Consider the following 22,497-nt stretch of genomic DNA (forward strand, 5'->3'; position numbering starts at 1 on the left):
ATGTTTTTCACCTGCATCTAGGTCGAAGCGGATCATATTGTGATCGCTGCTTCCCAGCGTCCCTTCCACTTCTTCATGTTGTGCCGGTCCTCGTAGTCCATTTAGAATTAAGTCCAGAATTGCATTTCCTCTCATATTGACGAGTTGTTCCAGGAAGCAATCACCTACAGTGCCTAGGTTCCAGTCTATCCCCGGATAGTTGAAGTCAATCATGATAACTACGTTGCCTCCCTTGCAGTTGCACTTAATCTCGTCTGTCATTTCCCCATCAATTTCTTCGGACTGCCCTGGGGGTCAGTTGTAGATGCCAATCTTCGTTTCCAGTCTATTTGTTGCTGGAATTTTGATCCATAGAGACTCTAACTTATCCGTCAGTTGTGGTGTGTTCTCTCCAGTAGATTCAATTCCCTCTTTGACATATATGGCAATGCCCCCACCTTTTTGAGCCACTCTGTCTCTGAAGTTGTGGTAAGAGTGGATAGCATAGCTGGTTTTAAGAAAGGTTTGGACAAGTTCCTTGGAGGAAAAGTTCATAGTCTGTTATTGAGAAAGACATGGGGGAAGCCACTGCTTGCCCTGGATCGGTAGCATAGAATATTGCTACTCCATGGGTTTTGGTCAGGTACTAGTGACCTGGATTGGCCACCGTGAGAATGGGATACTGGGCTTGATGGACCATTGGTCTGACCCAGTAATGCTATTCTTATGTTCTCATGTTCTACCTCTGTCCCAAAGAAGCAAATATGATGCCAGAGTCAGACTCGGCCTCCAGCAAATACACAATATACTTTATCGTACCAAAAAGAGGCTCTGATGACTGGAGACTGATCTGGATCTCAGAGCTATTAATGTGGCCCTCAAAATCCTGTAGTTCCAAATGGAAAAGGTAAGGTCAGTGATCGCTTCAGTCGCACCAGGGGAATTTCTAGCCTCTCTGGATTTGACAGAGGTCTATATGCATATTCCCATTTTTCTGGGGCATAGGAGATATTTGAAGAGTCTACTTATGCCTGCTCCAAGAGACATTTCTTTCCCATTGGTGTACGCAGAGGGATCTGTGGAGGCTTATCACAGTCTACACTAGTGGTTGAATCCGCTCTCTTTTACCAGAGGAGTTTCCCTCCATATCTCAACATGGGTGATCTTGATTATAGCTTTCCCTTTACTACTGGGAGTGCATTGCAAGGGACATATGGTCCAGGGATGCTGACCCCCTTCCCAAAAGAAGTGGTTGATCAATCACTTGGAACTTTGGACGATTCATCTGTGGCTTCTGAAATTCAAGAGTGCCCTGTGGAACAAGGCAGTTCACATCTTCTCGGACAATGTCATGGCAGTAGCATATGCCAATCACCAAGGGGGCAGAATAAGTGCACCTCTATGCCTAGAAACCCAAATACTCTTTCGATGGTCAGAAACTCATCTTCTAGCATTTTCAGCAGCACACGTAGCAGAAGTGGACAACTTACAAGCAGATTTTCTCAGCTGCCAAACCCTGGATCCCAGAGAATAGTCACTATCTCAGAAAGCCTTCACTTGTATAGCGAAGAAATGGGGATATCCATTGTTCAACCTAATGGCATCAGCTTGAACAAGAAAACAGTTCAGCTAAAGACGCAAACCAGGAAGCCAAGGTCTGGACGTCATGATCCAGCTGTGGCCAAAAGCAGGTCTTCTCTATGACTTTCCTCTGGGCCCATGATAGGCTGTCTTCTGTGCAGAATCATGGCGCACTGGGGAAGAATAATTCTAGTGACGCCAGATTGGCCGAGACGCCCAGGGTATTCAGATCTAGGTCAATGTCTCACCCTTCCATTTCATTCACGTCTCCTCACACAGGACCTAATAGCCATGCAGAATCCGGAATGCTTTGATCTTACAGCATGGCTCTTGAGCGTTCAGCATTAGTGCACAGGGGCTACTCAGATGGTATAGTTGCTACCATTTTACGGAGTAAAAAGAAGTCAACTATTGCAGCATATGTGAAGGCCTGGACGTGTTACCAATCCTGGTGCACTCAGAAGAGCGGAGACCCGAACTCTGTATTGATCCTGGTGGTGTTTGCCTTTCTCCAGGATAGCCTGGAAAAAGGCCAAGCAGTCAGCTTTCTGAGAGTTCAGATACCTGGACATTCTTGTTTTGGTCCCAAGCCTCATGGGAGCTCATCTAGATGTGGTTAGATTTTTAAAGGACGTGTTTTGACTCTGCCCTCCGCTGTGACAGCCGTTTCTGACTCGGAATCGTAACCTCATTCTCAGGGCTCTTGCAGGTCCTCCCTATAAGCTGCTGGACCAAGCTTCTTTGATGGACCTCACCATCAAGACAGTGTTTTTGGTGGCCATTACCTCTGCCCGGAGAGTGTCTGAACTTCAGGTTTTGTCCTGTAGAGATCCTTTTCTTAGAATTACAGACTCAAGCGTGACTTTGCGCACTCTTTCTTGCTGAAAGTGGTTTCTAGCTTCCACATCAATCAAGAGGTGCATTTGCCAGCCTACGCACCCTCAAGTGTGAGAAAACATGACAGTGTTAAAATGTCTAGATGTATGCAGGCTTTTGCTGAGGTATTTGGAAATCATGAACAAATTTTGTTTGTCAGGTCATCTTTTTTTCCTTCCTGGAGCAGCCTAAAAGGGTTGGCTTAAATCAAGCTAGGAAGCGACCTCCTATCTTGGTGAAGGCCCACTCCACGTGTGGCGTTATTTCTTTGTGGGAGGAATCTTCAGTGGTTTCCCCAGAAGTGATTTGTAGAGCCGCCACTTGGTCTTCTCTGCATACATTCACAAAGTTTTACAAAGTAGATGTTGCAGCCAAGAGGGATTCCACATTCAGATCTTCAATCCTGGTAGCAGATTCATCGGTCCCACCCTAAGGGCTCCTTTTATCAAGGCGTGCTACGGGGGTTAGCGCATTGGACATTTCATCACGCGCTAACCCCCGCGGCAGCCTAAAATCCTAACGCCTTGTCAATGGAGGCGTTAGGTACTAGCGCGGCAGGCGGTTTAACGCGCGTTAAACTGCTACCTCGCCTTTGTAAAAGACCCCTAAGTTTGGAGGATTCTCTGTTATGTCTCAAAAGTTCATGAATAGTGTGGGGTTGTACAAGAAGTAAAGATTAAGTTCTTACCTCATTAATCTTATTTCTTGTAAACCCACACTCTATTACAATGTAAATAATTTATTTTCCTGCTCTATTTTATCGATGCCTTTCAGCATTTTGAACGTCTTGATCATGTCCCCTCGCAGCCTTCTCTTCTCAAGGGAGAACAGTCCCAGTTTCTTGAGTCGTTCCTCATATTCCAAGTTCTCCATACCTCTTATTAACTTCGTTGCTCGTCTCTGCACCCTCTCCAACAGTTTTATATCCTTCTTTAGGTTGGGAGACCAATGTTGGACACAGTATTCCAAGTGTGGTCTGACCATTGCTCTATAAAGCGGTATTATGACTTTCTCCGATCTACTCGTGATTCCTTTCTTTATCATGCCTAACATTCTGTTTGCTTTCTTTGCCGCTGCCGCGCATTGTGCCGACGGCTTCAGAGTCCTATCTATCAGTACACCCAGGTCCTTTTCTTGTTCGCTCTTACCCAGAGTTGCGCCTGACATTCTATACTCGTATTCCTTATTCTTACTACCTAAATGCATTACTTTGCATTTCTCCACGTTGAACTTCATCTGCCATTGATCTGCCCAATGGCAGATGAAGTTCAACGTGGAGAAATGCAAAGTAATGCATTTAGGTAGTAAGAATAAGGAATACGAGTATAGAATGTCAGGCGCAACTCTGGGTAAGAGCGAACAAGAAAAGGACCTGGGTGTACTGATAGATAGGACTCTGAAGCCGTCGGCACAATGCGCGGCAGCGGCAAAGAAAGCAAACAGAATGTTAGGCATGATAAAGAAAGGAATCACGAGTAGATCGGAGAAAGTCATAATACCGCTTTATAGAGCAATGGTCAGACCACACTTGGAATACTGTGTCCAACATTGGTCTCCCAACCTAAAGAAGGATATAAAACTGTTGGAGAGGGTGCAGAGACGAGCAACGAAGTTAATAAGAGGTATGGAGAACTTGGAATATGAGGAACGACTCAAGAAACTGGGACTGTTCTCCCTTGAGAAGAGAAGGCTGCGAGGGGACATGATCGAGACGTTCAAAATGCTGAAAGGCATCGATAAAATAGAGCAGGAAAATAAATTATTTACATTGTCCAACGCGACACGGACAAGAGGACATGGTTTGAAGCTAAGGGGGGACAAGTCCAGGACAAATGTCAGGAAGTTCTGTTTTACGCAGCGAGTGGTAGACGCCTGGAATGCTCTCCCAAAGGAGGTTATTAAAGAATCCACTGTGCTGGGATTCAAAGGCAAATTAGATGCACATCTCCTTATGAGAGGCATAGAGGGATATGGGTGACTAAAACTACATCAGGTGTATACCTGACTGGGCCTCCGCGTGTGCGGATCGCCGGACTCGATGGACCATGGGTCTGATCCGGAGATGGCAGTTCTTATGTTCTTATGTTCTTATGTACTGAAGGCCGCTCTGGGATATACTGATTCACCTGCTGTTAGTGCAGGCTGAGTTCTCATGATTCAATTGTTTATTCTTTTTCCAAATGTTTGCATATTTGTTGCAATATTTAATAATATGAGCAGATTCAACATGTTTCTTAGGGAGTTTCCCCATACCTCTCTCTCTTCTGTGTCCTCTACAGGAATGACTGTCTGCTTTGTTACACATTGAGTAATTGGAGGGTAGTTCAGAGGTATAGTTCAAAGGTATGAGAGGAGGAGCAAATGAAGCTTCCTACAAGAGTTCTTGTGAGAAGTGATTGACTGCCCAAAGGTTCAGGAATAGAGTGTGGGTTTACAAGAAAGAAGATTAACGAGGTAAGAACCTAATCTTTCCTCTTATATGCACAAATTTATCTAGCTTATTTTAGGCATATATTTTATAAAGTTAATTCCTCTACTCAGGTCAGCATATATATGAGACCATTTAGGGGAATAAAAATACCTGTTTTACCTGTGAAAATGCACTTGATAATTATTCTCCTGATGACCATATTGAATAAATTGTCTATTGAGAAAAAAAGAAAATTTTTTAAATGGGAATATTGAGGGCTCCTTTTACTAAGCTGCAGTAGTGGTTTTAGCGTGCGCTATAATGCCACGCACACTAGATGCTAGCGCCTTCATTTAGCTGGTGTTAGTTTTTCCGCTTAGCGCGGGGGTTAGCTTGCACTAAAAACACTACTGCAGCTTAGTAAAAGGAGCCCTGAATCTAGGATCATTTCTGAAGTCAAGCTCAAATCTCTTCCTCCTTCAGTTGACAGAGAAAGGGGTCAATAAGTAAGAATAAGAAAACAAATGTATATAACATACAATAAAACCTTGGTTTGCAAGCATAATTCGTTCCAGAAGCATGCTTGTAATCCAAAGCACTCGTATATCAAAGCAAATTTCCCCATAATAAATAATGGAAATGCAGACAATTCATTCCACAACCCAAAAACTTTAATACAAAATACTATATGTACTTAGTTAGATTGTGAGCCTTCGGGACAGTAAGGGAATTTTTTAAGTACCTTCTTACTTCTCATTTATAATCTTAATGTATATTTTCTTCAAACCGCTTAGAACCTAACGGATGTAGCGGTATATAAGAAATAAATTACATTACATTACTTGTAATGCAAGACCTTGCGCATTTAGAACAGTCACTACACTCCTGCAGCGTCAGAGAGAGAAGAACCATCGGCTCAGTTGTGATCATGTGACATGTGTATACTGAATGTACTTGAATTGCAAGACATTGCTTGTATATCAAGTTAAAATTTAATAAAATGTTTTTGCTTGTCTTGCAAAACACTTGCAAACCAAGTTACTTGCAATCCAAGGTTTAACAAAATGGGATAAGCACAGAAAATCTGAGAGATAAAAAGGGGTTGTAATGCTTAGTAGTTGACATGGATGGACAGGCTGTACATTATTTTATTTGCCAGAATTTAAATTTAGAAACAAAAAAAAAAAAAAGTGTTGTGCTGCCAATCAACTTCTTTAAAACAAGCAGTATAGAAATGGAGAGGACTCGGGTCGAAATGGGAAACTAGGGGATTCTGGGTGCAGTATATATGCTGCACAAAATAGTGCCTGGCTATTCATGTCCTGCATGTGTTGCCTTTAATTTCCACACTGTGGAGCTCCTTCTGTAGTCATGATACCTCTCTCTCCTAGTTGCATATGTGCTCAGGAGCTCCTAGATGTTTAAAAGCCACAGCTACTGTTGTGTTCCAAGATGCTGAGAACAGATTCTTAAGCTTCAAGCAGTGGTAATTTTTTCATAACACACTCAGATTTGAAGGCATACTGGCTTTGAAACACTGGACTAAATTTTTTGTCTGGGTTTCAGGAGTTAACACGCCTTTCTTCAAAATAGAATGATAGAAAGAAGATAGAGTTGATAATAGCATTCGTCTAGGTAAGAACAGATCCTACCTAGTTAAGTGCCACTCACCCAGTCATTAAATTTTGGTGATGACGCGTAGATAATACTGTTGAAACTTAGGGGAAAGGGATTAGGACTTATATACCACCTTTTTGTAGTTTTACAACTACATTCAAAGTGGTTTACATACAGGTACTTCTAGCCTTTTCACTATGGGCCTCTTTTACTAAGGTGCGCTAACGTTTTTAGCGCGCTAACCCTGTGCTACGCGGCTAGAACTAACACCAGCTCAATGCTGGCGTTAGCGTCTAGCATGCGCGGCATTGTAGCGCGCGCTATTCCGCTCGTTAATGCCCTAACGCAGCTTAGTGAAAGGAGCCCTATGTGTCCTGGTGAGTTCATGGTTTATCTAATGTACCTGGGGCAGTGGAAAATTAAGTGACTTGCCCAAGGTCACAAGGAGCAGCGCAGGGTTTGAACCCACAGCCTCAGGGTGCTGAGGCTGTAGCTCTAACTACTATGCCACACTCTCCTGACTGCCCTGGCATAGAGCCAGGAATTACCTGGTTAGTGAAATTCAGTCCACTAACCAAGAAACTATCCAAATAAAATTAAAAGGGCAAATATGTTGCCCTGACTTTATCCTGGTAGCGATCTGAATATCACTAGTAGAAACAACCACTTTATACTCGATATTCAGTATCCTAATGTGGCCTGGTATTGAGTATCCATGTCTAAAGAACACTGTCTGCCATGGAAGAATATCAAAGAAAACTTTGCTAGAAAATATAGGTGAATAATCAAAAACAGTTCTGAACAATTATGATTGTTTATATGTTAGATGAGGTCTTATATCCTGTCAGTTCCTCACAGATCAGAATTCTAGGCGGGTTACCAATAGTATGAGTGTTACATAGAACTTATGTACATACAATATATGATAAGAATCATTTTATGTCTTTTACATAGTCTTTCTGAGATGGTGATTTACTAATGTCATTGTAGGTAGCATGTTGTTGATAGTCTTATTATTGTATCAAGTACACATTAGAGTAGGCCTGCACAACTCAAAAATGATCCAGGGCCGAAACGAAGTCGTAAAATATAGTGAGGGCCACAGGTAGTGGCCAAGGCTCGAGGCACCCGGAAGTGTGCGGACGTTGCCGTGATGATATCAAGCACATGTGTGACATCATCACGTTGACATCCACGCATGCACAGAGGCCTTCCAGACAGCCCTGAGATGCCAGTAGGGGGTGCAAGCAGCGAAGAAGGCAGAAGAGGAGAGGCACTGGTGGCGGCTGATTGCCTACAGCAGTGTTTCTCAACTACTTCAAACTAAGTACCCCCAACAACAGACCTCCCAAGCTCCGCCCTAAACCCACCCAAGCTCTGCCCCCTTTACTAATTGTAATGCAATTTTTTCCTTTCATTTTTCATATACACACAGCAGATATAAATTCTCAAAACTGACACGTTTTGATCACTAAATTGAAAATAAAATAATTTTTCCTACCTTTGTAATCTGATGATTTCATGAGTCTCTGGTTGCATCCAATATTTCTTTCTTTCGCATCCAACATTTCTTTCTCAATCCAGCCCCATCCCCTTTGGGTCCAGGTCTCTCTCTCTCTTTTCCCTCTGCTTACCCTCCCCAGATCCAGTGTCAGTTCTCCTTTGTACCTACCACCACCTTTGTTCCAGGTCTCCCTCCTCTGTTATGATCTTCCATCTCTCTATTCTTCCTCAGGGTCTCTCCCTCTCTGTCTCTTCTATCTGCACCTCCCATAGTCTAGCATCTGCCTCCTTTCTTTTCCCTTTGGTCCAGGCCTCTCTCTCTGTCTTTCTTCTGCTTAAACTCCCCCCCCCCCCCCAGCATTTGTTCTCCTTTTTTCCAGGTCTTTCTCTGCTTCTCTCTCTCTCTCTCCTGCCTTCCTCCCTGGTCCAGAATCTTTTCACCTTTTTTGAAGAGCCAAGTTTTCAGACCTTTTTCAGAACACAGTATACATATTGGTAATGCGAATCTCTACAAAAAGTGAGTTCCATACTCTTCCAGTCATCTACCGCCAACACCATCACTAGAGATGATTCTCTAGTGTCCAAATAATATCTTAAGAGGCAACAAATGTTATCACTCTCCTACTGGCCCTGAATAAACCCAGACTGCTCTCCATGAACAAGGTCAGGCAAAAAATGCTGAAGATGGAGGACCAAAGTCTAACTGAGAAGCTTATAATCTATCCCAAGTAGAGAAATAGACCTTTAAGAGGCGCAACTATCTGTCATCCCTGTTTGGGGAGCAAGCTAATTCCCGTCTGCCAAAGAGAGAGAGGGAGACTATCCTCCCAACAAGTTAAACATTTGTAAGAGGAGTTCCACGAGAAGAACAGCAAACTTCAAAATTGTTGCAGTTGTCTGGGACTCGCCGCATCTGGATAGGTAGAATCGATATTTCAGCCATCATGCTGTGGCTTTCTTCAGGGTATGCTGTAAGGTCTGCTGTTTGTCTTTATATATAGTGGGTCCTCCAACCTGTTTGGCTGGGGTTTGAGGTAGAGAGCTGAACGGGGACGACGGGAATCCCGAGGGACCCTCGGGGATTCCGCGGGTTCCCCTTTCGGGTCACGGGGATCCCATGAGGACGCCCCCTAGGTTCACGGGGATCCCGTGGGAATGCCCCTAGGGTCGCAGGGATCCCGCGGGGTTCAATGCCTTTCCTACCTGCCCTGCTGCAAAGCCTCGTTTTTCATCTCCTTCCTGCCTGCCCTGCTGCAGCACACATAGCCAATCAGAAGTCTTCCCCGATGTCAGCGCTGACGTCGGAAGAAGGGCTTAAGTAAAGCCCTCCCTTCCTCCGACGTCAGCGCTGACATCGGGAAGATTTCCGGTCGGCTGTGTGAGGCAGGGCAGGTAGGGAAAGGCAGTCACGTACCAAAGCGAGGGGCGGTCCGCCCCGGGTGCAGCCTTGGGGGAGGGGGGGGAGTGTGCACAGCCAGTCAGGTCCCCTTTGTGGCGCTTCCCCCGATCGACCGAGAACAGGCCCGGCCAACAAACCTCCCTGCCCTGTAGCCGCGAATCTAAATTACCTTCTTATACTCCAGCTGCTGTAAGAAGGTAATTTAGATGTCACGGATACAGAGCAGGGAGGTTTGTCCGACCGGGCCTGTTCTGTTGTCGGTCGGATGGGGAAGGGAGGGAGAAAGGGAAGAAAGGTGGAGTGGAGAAGAAAAGACACTTAAGGGAAATGGGTAAAACCGAGGGGGGAGAAGGACGCTGAAAGCACTGGGGAAGACGGGAAGGGGGGAGAAGGACGCTGAAAGGACATATGGAAGACAGAGGGGGGGAAGGATGCTGACAGGACATGGGGAAGACGGGAGGGGGGAGAAGGACGCTGAAAGCATATGGGAAGACAAAGGGGTGGAGAAAGATGCTGAAAGGACATGGGAAGACAAAGGGGTGGAGAAAGATGCTGAAAGGAAATGGAGAAGACGGGGGGAGAAGGACGCTGAAAGGACATGGGGAAGACAGAGGGGGAGAAGAACGCTGAAAGGACATGGGGAAGACGGGGGAGAAGGACACTGAAAGCACATGTGGAAGACAGAGGGGGGAGAAGGATGCTGACAGGACATGGGGAAGATGGGGGGGGAGAAGGACGCTGAAAGGAAATGGGGAAGAGAGAAAGGGAAGAAGTCAGAGATGCCAGACTATGGGGGGAGTGGAGGAAAGAAGATGGGTGCCAGACCAATTTGGAAGGGGGGAGAAAGGGAGAGGAACAGTAACAGAGCAAATGGAAGATGCAGAGAGAAGAGAGACAGTGGATGGAAGGAATTGAATGATAACATGAGGAAAGCAGAAACCAGGCAACAAAGGTAGGAAAAAAATTCTTTTTTTTTTTTTTTCTTCAGGATAATGTAGTATATTAGTTGTGTTGATAAAAATTTATAAACATTAGAGGCTCTGGTAGAAACCCCTTTACAAAGTATATATTCTTCCCAATTAATATTTCCAAATTAATAAAGTCTTTTTGCTTATTTTTAAATGGGTTTCTACCAGATCCTTTAATTCAGTAGCATAATTAACTGAAATAACTATTTCTGAAGTTTATAGGGACGGCGGGGATGTAGGGGATTCCTGGTGGGGACGGAGGGGATTCCTCGCGGGGATGGGTGGGGAAGGAGGGATTCCTCGCGGGGACGGGTGGGGACAGGTGGGAGTCCTCACGGGGATGGGTGGGGATGGGTGGGACTTTGGTGGGGACGGCGGAGATTTCTGTCCCCGCGCAACTCTCTAGTTTGAGGTGACAGGCAGGAAACCGTTGAATTTTGTTGGGAAAGTTTGTTAGTCACAAATTTGAAATTGGTAGGAAAGTTTGTTGGTCAAAAATTTGGATTGTGAAGGGACAGTCCATTGGTCACAGATTTTGAATTTTGGGAAAGTTTGTTAGTACACAAATTTGAATTGTAATGGAAAAGTCCACTGGACACAATTTTAAATTTTGGCAGGAAAGTTTGTTGATTTAAATGTCAGAAAAGAGTCCGTAAACTTTGAAATGGAGGGAGAAGGTATTTGTCCTTGGCCCCAGTCTTTTTTGCACTAAATTTCTTTTGGATGAGCAGTTGCCATTATTTGTTTATGGAAAGCCTTTTATCTCCATTGAAGTTATTGTGACCAATGGACTTTCCCTCCACAATTCAAATTTGTTACAAAGAACATTGCTTTTATTTTCTTGATCTTGAAATATGATATAATAAAATATGCTTATTTGGATAAACTTCTGTAGATTCTTGTGCCACAATATAGTAAGTTTTTAAGCAGCTTGCAAGGTGTGGAGGGAGGATTTGATTTTGACCCTCAAGTTTTCATAGGTCCCCGATGTAACCATTATACTATTTGGTCATGCCTGATATAAAAGTTTATTTTAGCTCTTTGTTTTGCTTTATTGCAAGGTTATCCAAGAATTTGTCATCACCAAAGATAAAGTGGAGAAACGAATCAAATGGCAAAGACCTAGTCTACTGGCTTTTCAGGTACTGTACATATCCTTTTCAAAGAGTAGCAGTATCAGTACATTAATCTTAGAGCAGATCAAAACTTCCTTGTTTTAGTAAGCTACTTAGGTTATGATATTCCAAATATTTAAACCAGCAATCAGCAAATAAGAATAAGTGTGTATTTGTTGATTGCTGGATTTGATAAGTGAGCAAAATCTAAGAGCAAGATGTTGAACATCGAATATTTAAACCATACACAAATGCAATTTCCTTATTCATGCCAGACCAGTCCAGATGAGTGCATTATGTCCCACCTACCTGCAGATGGAGACTATGGGATAAAAGCTCCTCGGTATTTCTCTCTCTTCAGCAAATGTTGAATGTGCTTGGTGTAGCAATTAGGAGCAGGCTGCACCCAAGAAGGCTACAGGCCCAGATTCCCAGTGAAGCATAGCCCAAGTTAAGAGGTCTTCTGAGCAATAGTCTTTTAGGGCTAATTTCTCTCCCTCTTTGGGAGTACACTTAAGTCAAACTATGCCCCCAAATTCACCTAGAATCCACCCTTACCCATACCTATTTGCTGTAGGCACCTCGGAGTAGATGCCTACCTCGACGTGTTAGATGCCTACCACCTAATTTTTAAAAATTGTTTTATAATGGTGCTTGGCATTAATAACACAGATTGTGCCAATTAAGAAAATTAAGTTAGACGCCTAGATTGGGTAGGCTCTCTGATCCAGGTGCCTAACTTCAGGTGCTATTCATAGAATCTGGACCTAAATTCTGGCATCCTATTTTATACCTATGGTCCAAATCACAGCACACTCCAATTTCTGTTAGTGAGCGCTAAGCACCTAAGGTATTCCAAAACACCAGTACCCTTCCTATTGCAGTGGAGCAGAGTTTTTAGCCTAATTGATTCCCTAACTGATGGTCCAGACCCCAAATGGGTCATGAAGCCTGTGTCTGAAGTCGTGAGCTGGTCAAGTGCCTCATAGGATGCCACTGTCCTCCACCACCTGGAGGTTGCATGCTTTCTGCAGCTCTACAGTTTGAGGTTGTGACCATAGAAACACATTACATTACATTACGGATTTACATTACATTACGGATTTCTATTCCGCCTATACCTTGCAGTTCAAGGCGGATTATAAAAGATTTGACTGGACATTTTCCAGTGAAGAACACATTACAGAAGATTTGACTGGATATTTTCCAGTGAAGATACAATTTTTTTATTTTTTTTTATTTTTTTATTGGGGGGGTAGCTGGATAGAATTCTAGGGGACCTTACGGGTTGGATAGTAAACTGACAGTGCCGAACTGTGTGATATTAGCAACTGGAATACAGTTAGAGTAGGTAAGATTACAATTTATTTTAGGGGTCTGTTTACTTGGAGGGTGTTTAGGTGGGATATTTGGGGGAGAATTATCTGGAGGTAGGTGAATTCTCTGGAGGTAGGTGAATTCTCTGGAGGTAGGTGAATTAACTGGAGGTAGGTGAAGAGGGGTTAAGATATTTGGATGAATTTTTTGAAAAGCAGGGTTTTGATTTCTTTTCGGAATGTTTTGAAGTCGTCCGATGTTGTCAGCAGATTGGAGATGGAATGGTTGAGTTTTGCTGCTTGTGTTGCCAGAAGGTTGTCAAACATTTTCTTGCGTTGTGTGCCTTTGAGTGGGGGGAAGGCAAAAGGGTTTGGGGTTCTTCTGTGTCTTGAGGTGGAGATCTGGTTTAAGCGGTTGTTTAGGTAGGAGGGGGAAGAGCCGTGTAACGCTTTGAATAATAGGCAGTGGAATTTGAATTGAATTCGTGCTTGTATGGGTAGCCAGTGAGAGTCTAAGAAGGTAGTTGTTATGTGATCATGTTTTCTAAGTGAGTAGATCAGTCTGAGGGCGGTGTTTTGTATGGTCTGGAATTGCTTTATCATAGTGGCTGGACAAGGAAGATATAGGGAGTTGCAATAGTCCAGCAGACCTAAGACTAGGGATTGTACAATTAGTCTGAATTGTATTTGGTTGAAGAATTTCCTGATTTTACGTAGGTTTCTCATGGTTAGAAAAGCTTTCTGGGTCGTCTTGTTGATTTGGGACTGCATTGTGCAACATCTGTCTATTGTAACTCCTAGGAGTTTTAGTTCGGGTTGTATTGGGTATTTGGTATTTTTGATTATCAGTTCTGTGATGGTAGGAGTTTTGGCCTTTTCGAGCAAAAGGAATTTTGTTTTTTCTGAGTTTAGTTTTAGTTTGTGATCCATCATCCATTTTTCTACTGTATCTAGGGTTGTTTCCAGCTTTGCTGTGGTGGTGGGCTCTGATGGGTCGAAGGGGAGGAGTATGGTGATGTCGTCTGCGTAGCTAAAGGATGTGACATTTAGGTTATCTAAGGTGGCTCCTAGGGAGGAGATAAAGAGGTTGAAGAGCGTAGGTGAGAGAGGTGATCCTTGTGGAACTCCGCAGGGATTTGCCCATGGCTCTGATTTGATATCATTGTGTTTTTTCCTATAGGTTCTTGATTTGAGGAACCCTTGAAACCAATTGTAGACCTTGCCTGAGATCCCTATAGCGTCGAGTATCTGTAGTCAAGATAGGTGTGGTCAACTAGGTCAAATGCTGCAGAGAGGTCAAGTTGTATTAGTATCATCTTTTTTCCTTTACTGATGTGTTGCCGGGCTGTATCTAGTAGTGAGACAAGTAGTGTTTCTGTACTATGGTTAGTTCGAAATCCTGATTGTGAGGGGTGGAGTAGGTTATGTTTTTCCAGGTAGTTTGTGAGGTATTGTGCAACTAGGCCTTCTATTATTTTGACGTATATTGGTATTGAAACGATAGGTCTGTAGTTGGAGGGGCTATCTATTGGGCCTTTGTGATCTTTCATGATTGGGGTGATTAAGATCTCTCCTAGGTCCTGTGGGAATTGGCCTTCTGTCAATGTGGTTTGAATCCATAGCATGAAGTTGGTTTTGAATGTGGTGGAGGCGTTTGATAACAGGTAGGTGGGGCAATTATTTAGTTCGCTGGAAGCATGGCTGTATTTATTGTAGAGTCGGTTCATATCCGACCAAAGTAGGATTGGGAAGTTGGACCAGCTTCTGTCTGCTACGATGGCTTCACCTGTTGTTGGGTTTGTTGTTATCTTTTCAAGATGGGTGTGTGTGTTGATGAATGCGGTTCTGATATTGGTGATCTTGTTTTTGAAATGGTCTGCTAGGTAGATGGCTGTCGGTGGGTGGATTCCTTGAGTGGCAAGGTAAGGTTTAGTATCAGTGAGGTTCTTTACTAGGTTGAATAGCTTTTTTGTGTCTGGGGTTTTTGTGCCTATCATTTTGGAGTAGTAGGCTTTCCGTTTTTCCTTGAGTTTGGTTTTGTATTGGTTAATTTGATTTCTCCATGCTATTTTAGTGTGTTCTAAGCTCTTATTTTTTTTCCAGTCTCTTTCTAGTTGTCTGCAGAGCTTTTTTGATTGGAGAAGTTCGGAGTCGAACCATTTATCAGAAGGTCTGCATATTTTAAATTTTAGTTTTTCTGGGGCTAGCTCATTCAGGATGGTTTCGCTTATGGTTCGCCATTGGGATATGAATTCGTTGGGGGCTATGTTAGTGATGGCGTGGTCTGCTTTATCCCAGAATGTGGAGGGTTCGATTTTTTGGCGTGCTTTGAAGGAGGTTTTTTTTGGAGGTTGTTTGTTAATGCTTTGAGGCCATTTGATGATAAAAGTGTATTTATAGTGATCTGACCAGAGTGAGGGGTGCCAGACCCCATTTGAGATATGGATTTCGGGTTTGTGAGGGTGTTGGGTCATGTAAGCAGCGACATCTAGTTGGTGGCCTTTTTCGTGTGTGGGTTGGGGGTTGAGGATCTGGTAGTTCAGTGCTTTGAGGTATGAGAGTAAATTTATTACTTGTTTAGAGGTGTGATCTTCTAGATGGAGGTTTATGTCTCCTAGGAGTAGATTATGAGGTGATGTTAGGGAGTTCTGGTAAATAAATTCTTCGATATCTTGTTTGTTATCATTCCATTTTCCTTGTGTTGAGTAACAGAGGATGCATGTTAGTGTTCCAATGAGAGAATCGTCGGATAGTTGACAGGCTAGGAGATCTAGGTGGGGGGTGGAGTGTTTGTCTAGGGTCTTTATATTGATGTTGTTTTTGAGTATGATGGCTAGACCTCCACCACGTGTTTTTTTTCTGCAGATCAGTTCTATTTTGTAACCCGTTGGGCAGAGTTCTGTGATGGTGGGATCGGATTCCGAGGTTAGCCAGGTTTCGGATAGGAATAAGCAGCTTTGTTGTTTTTTAATTATCCAGTCCTTAATAAGGTCTGCTTTTGTGCTTATTGATCTGATGTTCATATATGCACAGGATAATGAGATGTTGAGTGTTTGGGGAGTGGGTGAGCAGTTTGGGTGGAGGAGATTTTCTTTGGTTTGTGGAAGATGGTTGTGGTTTTCTGATTTTGGTTTTGGGGGTGGTCTTTTTCCCCAGCTGGTTGGTATGCTGATATGGTTGAGTGAGGAGCAATCTATCAAGTTTCTGGGCGAGTATAGTTTTCTGGTAGGTAGAGGGAACCTATGGGATTCTGTTAAGGTTGGGATAGAGGATGTATGATATCCTTCTGTTTTTCTGTTGGTTAGGAGTAGGAAGAACAGTAGATGTAGGAGTATGCTTGTAGAAAAATTGGGAGGCATAGTGATTTTTGTGTTGGGTGCAGGAGAATCTGCAGTTTGGTAATTGGTGTGAGGTGCGAGTTTCTGAGAGGTGTAGGGAGGTTGGGGGAGGAAGGGGCGTTTTTCTTCCTTTGTTTTGTAGCGTCTGTGACCCTCAGTAGTGAGTTCAGAGATGGGTAAGTTTTTCTTCCCGCTGGTGAGCGAGGGCTGACTGAACCTGCCGGTGTCTCCTCTTAGTCAGGCACCCCTGCAGTCACCACCCGGCATCTGCCGTTTGGGAGGGGAGGTCCTCTCTCCCTGGATTAAAGACTGAGTGAGCTGCGGAGAACAGAGGGCTGACTGAGCCTGCCAGTGTCTCCTCTCATTCAGGCACCCCTGCAGCCACCACCCGGCATCTGCCTTTTGGGAGGGGAGGTCATCTCTCTCTGGATTAAAGAGCGAGTGAGCTGTGGAAAACAGAGGGCTGACAGAGCCTGCCAGTGTCTCCTTCTCTCAGTCAGGCACCCCTGCAGCCACCACCCAGCATCTGCCATTTGGGAGGGGAGGTCCTCTCTCCCTGGATTAAAGACCGAGTGAGCCACGGAACATGGCCCGTGGACATGTGCCCGATGCTGCATGGCCAAAGGGGCAGTAAACGCCCATTTTGAGTCCCTTCGGAGCCAGAAGGAGTAAGGAGCAGTTGGGAGAAACTATGGGCAAACAGAAGGCTACGATTATTTCCTTTTCTAATATAATTGGACCAATGGACCCAGTCTCTGGAACATTTGCTGAAGGTAAGATTGATTTACAATCCCAATCTGTCTCTCTCTCACCTGGCGAACCCACGCCTCCTCCTCAACCCATCTTATCTTTATTAGAGAAGGATGACTCCGTCTTCACATCTGGTTTGGACTCGACTTCTCCACAATGTTTTGAGCTGGATCCAAAAAAATTCCTTAATGGGAAATCAATTTGCTTCTGCGTCTCCTGTTTCTATTCCTACAGGACCTATTATTAGGCCTGAGTTGGACAATAAAACTATAACACTCCAAGATGTCTGGACTGTAGTGAATAGAATTGAGAACTCATTACAGGGCACAGTAGTAAAGTTTTGTCAATTTTCATCTAAAATAACAAATAAGGTGGCTGAACATGATTCTCAATTGGCTGTAATGGAAAAGAAATTGGATAAAGTAGAAGCATCTGTTTCTGTAATGCAATCATGTGCTGCGTTTCATGTGAAGGATAATACTCTATTACACTTACAGATGGAAAAAATGGAAAATGATATGAAATTTAGGAACCTCAGATTTCTGAATTTTCCTATATCTCATTATCTTTCTCCTTTGGAATTACTAAAAATGTACTTGAAGAATATACTTTCTTATACTCAGAAACTTTTTCTCTGGATAATCTTTACTATAAACCATTTCCAAAATGGTTTCATAAGAGGGGGGAAAAGATCAATTAGTGTCACCTGATAGTTTAAATATTTCTCAATTCTTAGAGTCATCGAAAGATTTTATAGCCAAAAGAGCAACATTGTTGGTCACCTTTAGGACTGAATTAGAAAAGCAAGCCATTTTAAATTATATTTTATAAATAAAAATGCCTTGTTTTGTGGTCAACAGATAAATATTTTTCCAGATGTCTCTAAACAGACGCAATTCAGGATGAAGCAGTTCCTGCAATTCAAGACTCGTGTCTTGGCTGTGGGAGCTCAATTTTTTCTTAAGTTCCCATGTAAGTGCTTAGTGACATATCCGAATACTAGATATATTTTTTGTTTTCCAGCTCACTTAGAAACTTTTCTTCAAGACAAACCTAAATTAGATATATTGCCTTTAACTAATGAAGAGGTTGAGAATGTTGAGTAGAATGTTCATTTGCCTGACTTAGGAGATTATGGTATATTGTTTGTTCTTTTTTTTTCTTTGTTTTTCTGGTGACTCCAATAGGACAATCAGCCCCCATAATAATGTGGACTTGATAAGAATATTTTTTAGTTTGATGTATTTTCTTTGAATTTATTTATTCCCTGAATTGTTATTTGCTGTAACAAATCAATAAATTTATTTTAAAAAAAGAAGGATTGGTGAGCACTGCCCCTAATGAATATGCATGAGAGAGATTTGCATTCAGTGAAGGCAATTCACATGCTGAACTCCCTCATGCATATTCATAAAGTCTATCCTGAAAACTTGCCCTGTTTGCCTTCCAAGATTGAACTTCTGAACTCCTGTCCAGGTGAGAGATGCAGGTTAGTAGCGTAGTAAGTGAGGACAGATAAAAGCCAGCTTGGCCCATACAGTCAGCCCAGAAACACAGCCAGGGTTCTACCTTCAACTCCATTCAGGTTACCCCTCCCCATTTGCCTTTAGGGTTTTAGCAGATGTCCAGTGCAGCCGCCCCACCTGTCTACCTCCTATAAGTCATCCATGCAAAACACAGAAGGACCCTTACCAAACACAGAATAAGTCAGCATGGACTTGAAATAGAAAGATGAAGATGAAAATTGTAAGCCTCAAGAAGCCAGACTCTGTATGTAATCCAATGCTGGATAGGGTTACCAGATGTCTGGGAAAACCCGGACATGTCCTCTTTTTAGAGGACCGGACAGATTTCCAAAACCTGGCAGTTTGTCCAGGTTTTGGAAGGCCCCGAGTTTGGGGCCATGTCTGGATTTCCGAGCATGTGCAGATGTGACATGATGACATCACATACATGTGTGTGACATCATCACATCACATCTGCACATGCTCGGAAGCCCTCCAGATAAGGCCCGGACTCGGGGAAGAAGAGATGAGGTTTGTGTGGGGGCGGGGCTGAGGGTAGAACAGGGCAGGGCTATGTGTCTGATTTTTAACACAAACAAATTTGGCAACCCTAATGCTGGAGTAATAGAAACAGAAACATATGTTTTATTCATTCATTCATTTATTTTGATATTTTATATTTAGATTTTATTCTTCTGTAGTGTGCAAAATAGAATAATATCAGAGATGCTCATGTTCAAAAAAAAGATACAATAAGCAAAAAAATCTTTGTTTAACTCAGGGGGAGGGGCATGGCAGCAAAATATGGTGTGCCCTGTCCTCACATTAGAAAAGTAATCTAACCAGGGCAGTACTGACCAGCACCAGAGCCTGGGGCTTTCATGGTGCTTTATCTTATACTGTTCCCTTCCCTACTGTATTAGAACATGTATGGGTCCTTATATATTAACCACTTTAAGTATTATTGTGGAAAAACATGTACATGTATCATGCCAATAACATTTTCTGAAATGGAGTATGAAAAAAGTTTAGCGTGTATTTAGAAAGTTGAGCAGATATATAATGAGCAGTGCTGCATCTTGCCAGATGTTTGCATGGCAGTGCTATACACATCTGGAAACTCTCACCTCCTTGCTGATCCTCACCTCCTGGAACTCCAGGCTGAAGATGTGACAACATTGTAGAATGTAACTTTCACATTACAACTACATTTTCCTGTTACTAACAAGTGTCACAAGATCACATTTCTAAAGAAAGGAAAAAATAAAACTGTTCTCTTTTATGTGGGTTGGATAATAAGGGAAGAAAGCCTGATACGTAGAATCTCTGTATCTTGGTGTGTGTTAAGAGTTTCTGATTTAACAACTTTATGGGTAAAATACAAATCAGAATTAGCATTTCAATTGTTTTAATTTAATATGGCATTTTTGTAGCCCTTAGAGTGCTACAAGGCAGAAAGAAGATTGACTCATTGAGCTTTGGTGCTGGAGAAGGATTATATGTGTGCCGTGGACTGCCAGAAGAATTACCAAATCAATTCTAGAAGAGATCAAACCGGCTATATCACTCAAAGCCCAAATGAGGAAGTTGCAACTGTCTTATTTTGGTCACACTGTCAGAAGAGAAAGATCATTGGAGGACATTATGTTTAGGAAGATTGAAGGAACCAGGCGAAGAAGGCAGCCTGCAATCAGATGGCTGGACATGTTGAAAACAACCATGGGGATGGCGCTGGAGGACCTTACCAGACTTGCACAAAAATGATTTCTTTTTAGATATGTAACTCATCAAGTTGCTAGGACTCGAGCATGAGTTGACACCTAACAACAGAGTATTACAATATGCAAAATAGAAATAATTAAAATATAAAGCGTAAAGAAAAATCAAATACAACAAAAGTCTTGCATAATACATAGCCTGTATAGTACATAATGCATCAAAATGCAATCTCAATCATCCGACCTTCACTAATCCATCCGGTATATCCGACAGACTACCCCCCTTCCCGGTGATGTCATTGCATCACCATTAAGAAGTGTGCAGCTTCTCTTACTGTTTTCCAGCTTCCCAATCTGCAAGGAAGCTTTTGCAGCAAACATTTTTGATCTGAAACCATGATTCTCTGCTAGAGAGTCATGTTTTGCAGATGATGCTCCTTCAACACACCACTGTTAAGAGTGTGCAGGTTCTATTCCAATTTTCTGGCCTCACACGCTCCAAAGAAGCCATGTTTTTTTCAAGCTGAGGCCATGCTTTTCCAATATGTTCGCTTTTTCAGCGAGGGAACCTTTTTTGAGCTGAGGCCTTGCTTTTAGGTCTGTTTTGCTTGTGAACATGGAGAGCAAAGAAGACAAAGCAGTTAGCTTGAGAAATGGGGCTCCAATCATGCTCTGTGCAATTGTTGTTTTACATTTTGGAATGTTCTGCTTAGTTCTATCTTTCTGTTCACATTGTCTGCTGTAGTAGACAACTCAAGTGCAGCTGAATGTGCAATAGGTAAAATCGTTAAAAGTTAATCATAGTAAACTTAGAGTATGGTTCTCTAGCTCAGTTCTGCATTTCTGTTCATCTATAATAATAAAACGCTAAGCGTGCATGCGCACTCCTACCTGCGTGATCCATGATCCGTGATCTGTAGGTCCCTGGCCGGCAGGAGTGCGCATGCGCGCTTCGACTCCCCCCTTCACTCACTGTAAGGCAGTTTGTCGTCGTCGCGCCCCCCCCCCCCAACGCACCCCTCCTCGGCGCACCCGAACCCCCGTTTACCCTCCCATCCGACCCTCCCACCGTGAGACAACCACAAACCTCCCGGCTCCAGCAGCATCCGCAGTACTCTAAACACGCTGCTTCGCGGCCTTCTACTGCTCTGATTTCCTCAAGACAGAAACGCGGCAGAGGAAATCACGGGCAGTAGAAGGCTGCGAAGCAGCATGTTTAGAGTGCTGCGGACGCTGCTGGAGCCGGGAGGTTTGTAGGTCGTCTCGCAATGGTTGGGTCGGTTGGGAGGGCCAGTGGGGTCTGCTGCACAGCGGTGGAAGTGGCAGGGGGGGATGGAAACATGCTGCTCAACGGTTCTACTGTACAGGGGAATGGGAGGGAGGGATAGAAAAATGCTGGGTTCTACTGTACAGGGGGATGAGGGGGTAGAAATGGAAAGATGCTGCTAAAGGGTTCTACTGCACAGGGGGATGGGAGGGAGGCAGGCAGGCTGGCTTCGGGGGGGAGGGGGGGACAAAGTCTGGAAGGCAGTGAGGGGGACAGAAAGGAGGCACTGGGGGCACTAAGGACATAGGAAGGGGAACTGAGGGCACTAAGGACACAGGACAAAGGCACTGGGGACACTAAGGACACAGGAAGGAGGCACTGGGGACACTAAGGACATGGGAAGGAGGCACTGGGGGCACTAAGGACATGGGAAGGAGACACTGGGGGCACTAAGGACATAGGAAAGGGCACTAAGGACATAGAAGGCACTGAGGGCACTAAGGACATAGGAAGGGGCACTAAGGACATAGGAAGGAGGCATTGAGGGCATTAAGGACATAGGACGCACTAAGGGCACTAAGGACATAGGACTGAGGCACTGAGGGCACTAAGGACATAGGATGGGACACTATGGACATAGGAAGGGGGCCACGGAGAGACAGGCAGGCATGGCGCAACATAGAAATACAGGCAGGCAGGGGGCCAGGGAGACAGAAAGAAAGATAGACAAGCAGGGGGCCAAGGAGAGACACAGACAGAAAGAATGATAGACAGACAGCATCCAAGGAGAGAGAGAGACAAAGAAAAAAACAAAACCAGACAGACAGACATCTACTCTAGCACCCGTTAATGTAACGGGCTTAAACACTAGTATTGTTATAAGCACATAAGAATAGCCTGTGACCAGTAGCCCGTCCTCACGGTGGCCAATCCAAGTCACTAGTACCTGGCAAAAACCCAAAGAGTAGCAACATTCCATGCTACTGATCCAGGGCATTGTTGCTGATTGTATTAATAAACAATACTGTATTTTAAATATAGATACCCTTTGCCTGTTCTATATGCATAAAGTATGTCTTCTGTGCCTTTTTTAAGTGGTTACTATTGTTTTCCATATTATCTGATTTTTTACTTATCTGACAATGGGTAATCAGA

At 43.6% G+C, this 22,497-nt stretch overlaps 1 protein-coding gene across 5 annotated transcripts in view; it reads left to right on the forward strand.

Moving 5' to 3' along the window:
• GEN1 (GEN1 Holliday junction 5' flap endonuclease) overlaps positions 1–22,497 on the forward strand; it is a 119,167-nt gene that overhangs the window by 72,843 nt on the left and 23,827 nt on the right. For all 5 annotated transcript variants that reach the window (XM_033937261.1, XM_033937260.1, XM_033937262.1 and 2 more), the window contains one exon: positions 11,395–11,475. In XM_033937261.1, the coding sequence (XP_033793152.1) occupies positions 11,395–11,475 (81 nt within the window). The remainder of the gene's footprint in view (positions 1–11,394; positions 11,476–22,497) is intronic.

This window comes from Geotrypetes seraphini, chromosome 3 (genome assembly GCF_902459505.1).
Source record: "Geotrypetes seraphini chromosome 3, aGeoSer1.1, whole genome shotgun sequence".
NCBI lineage: Eukaryota > Metazoa > Chordata > Amphibia > Gymnophiona > Dermophiidae > Geotrypetes > Geotrypetes seraphini.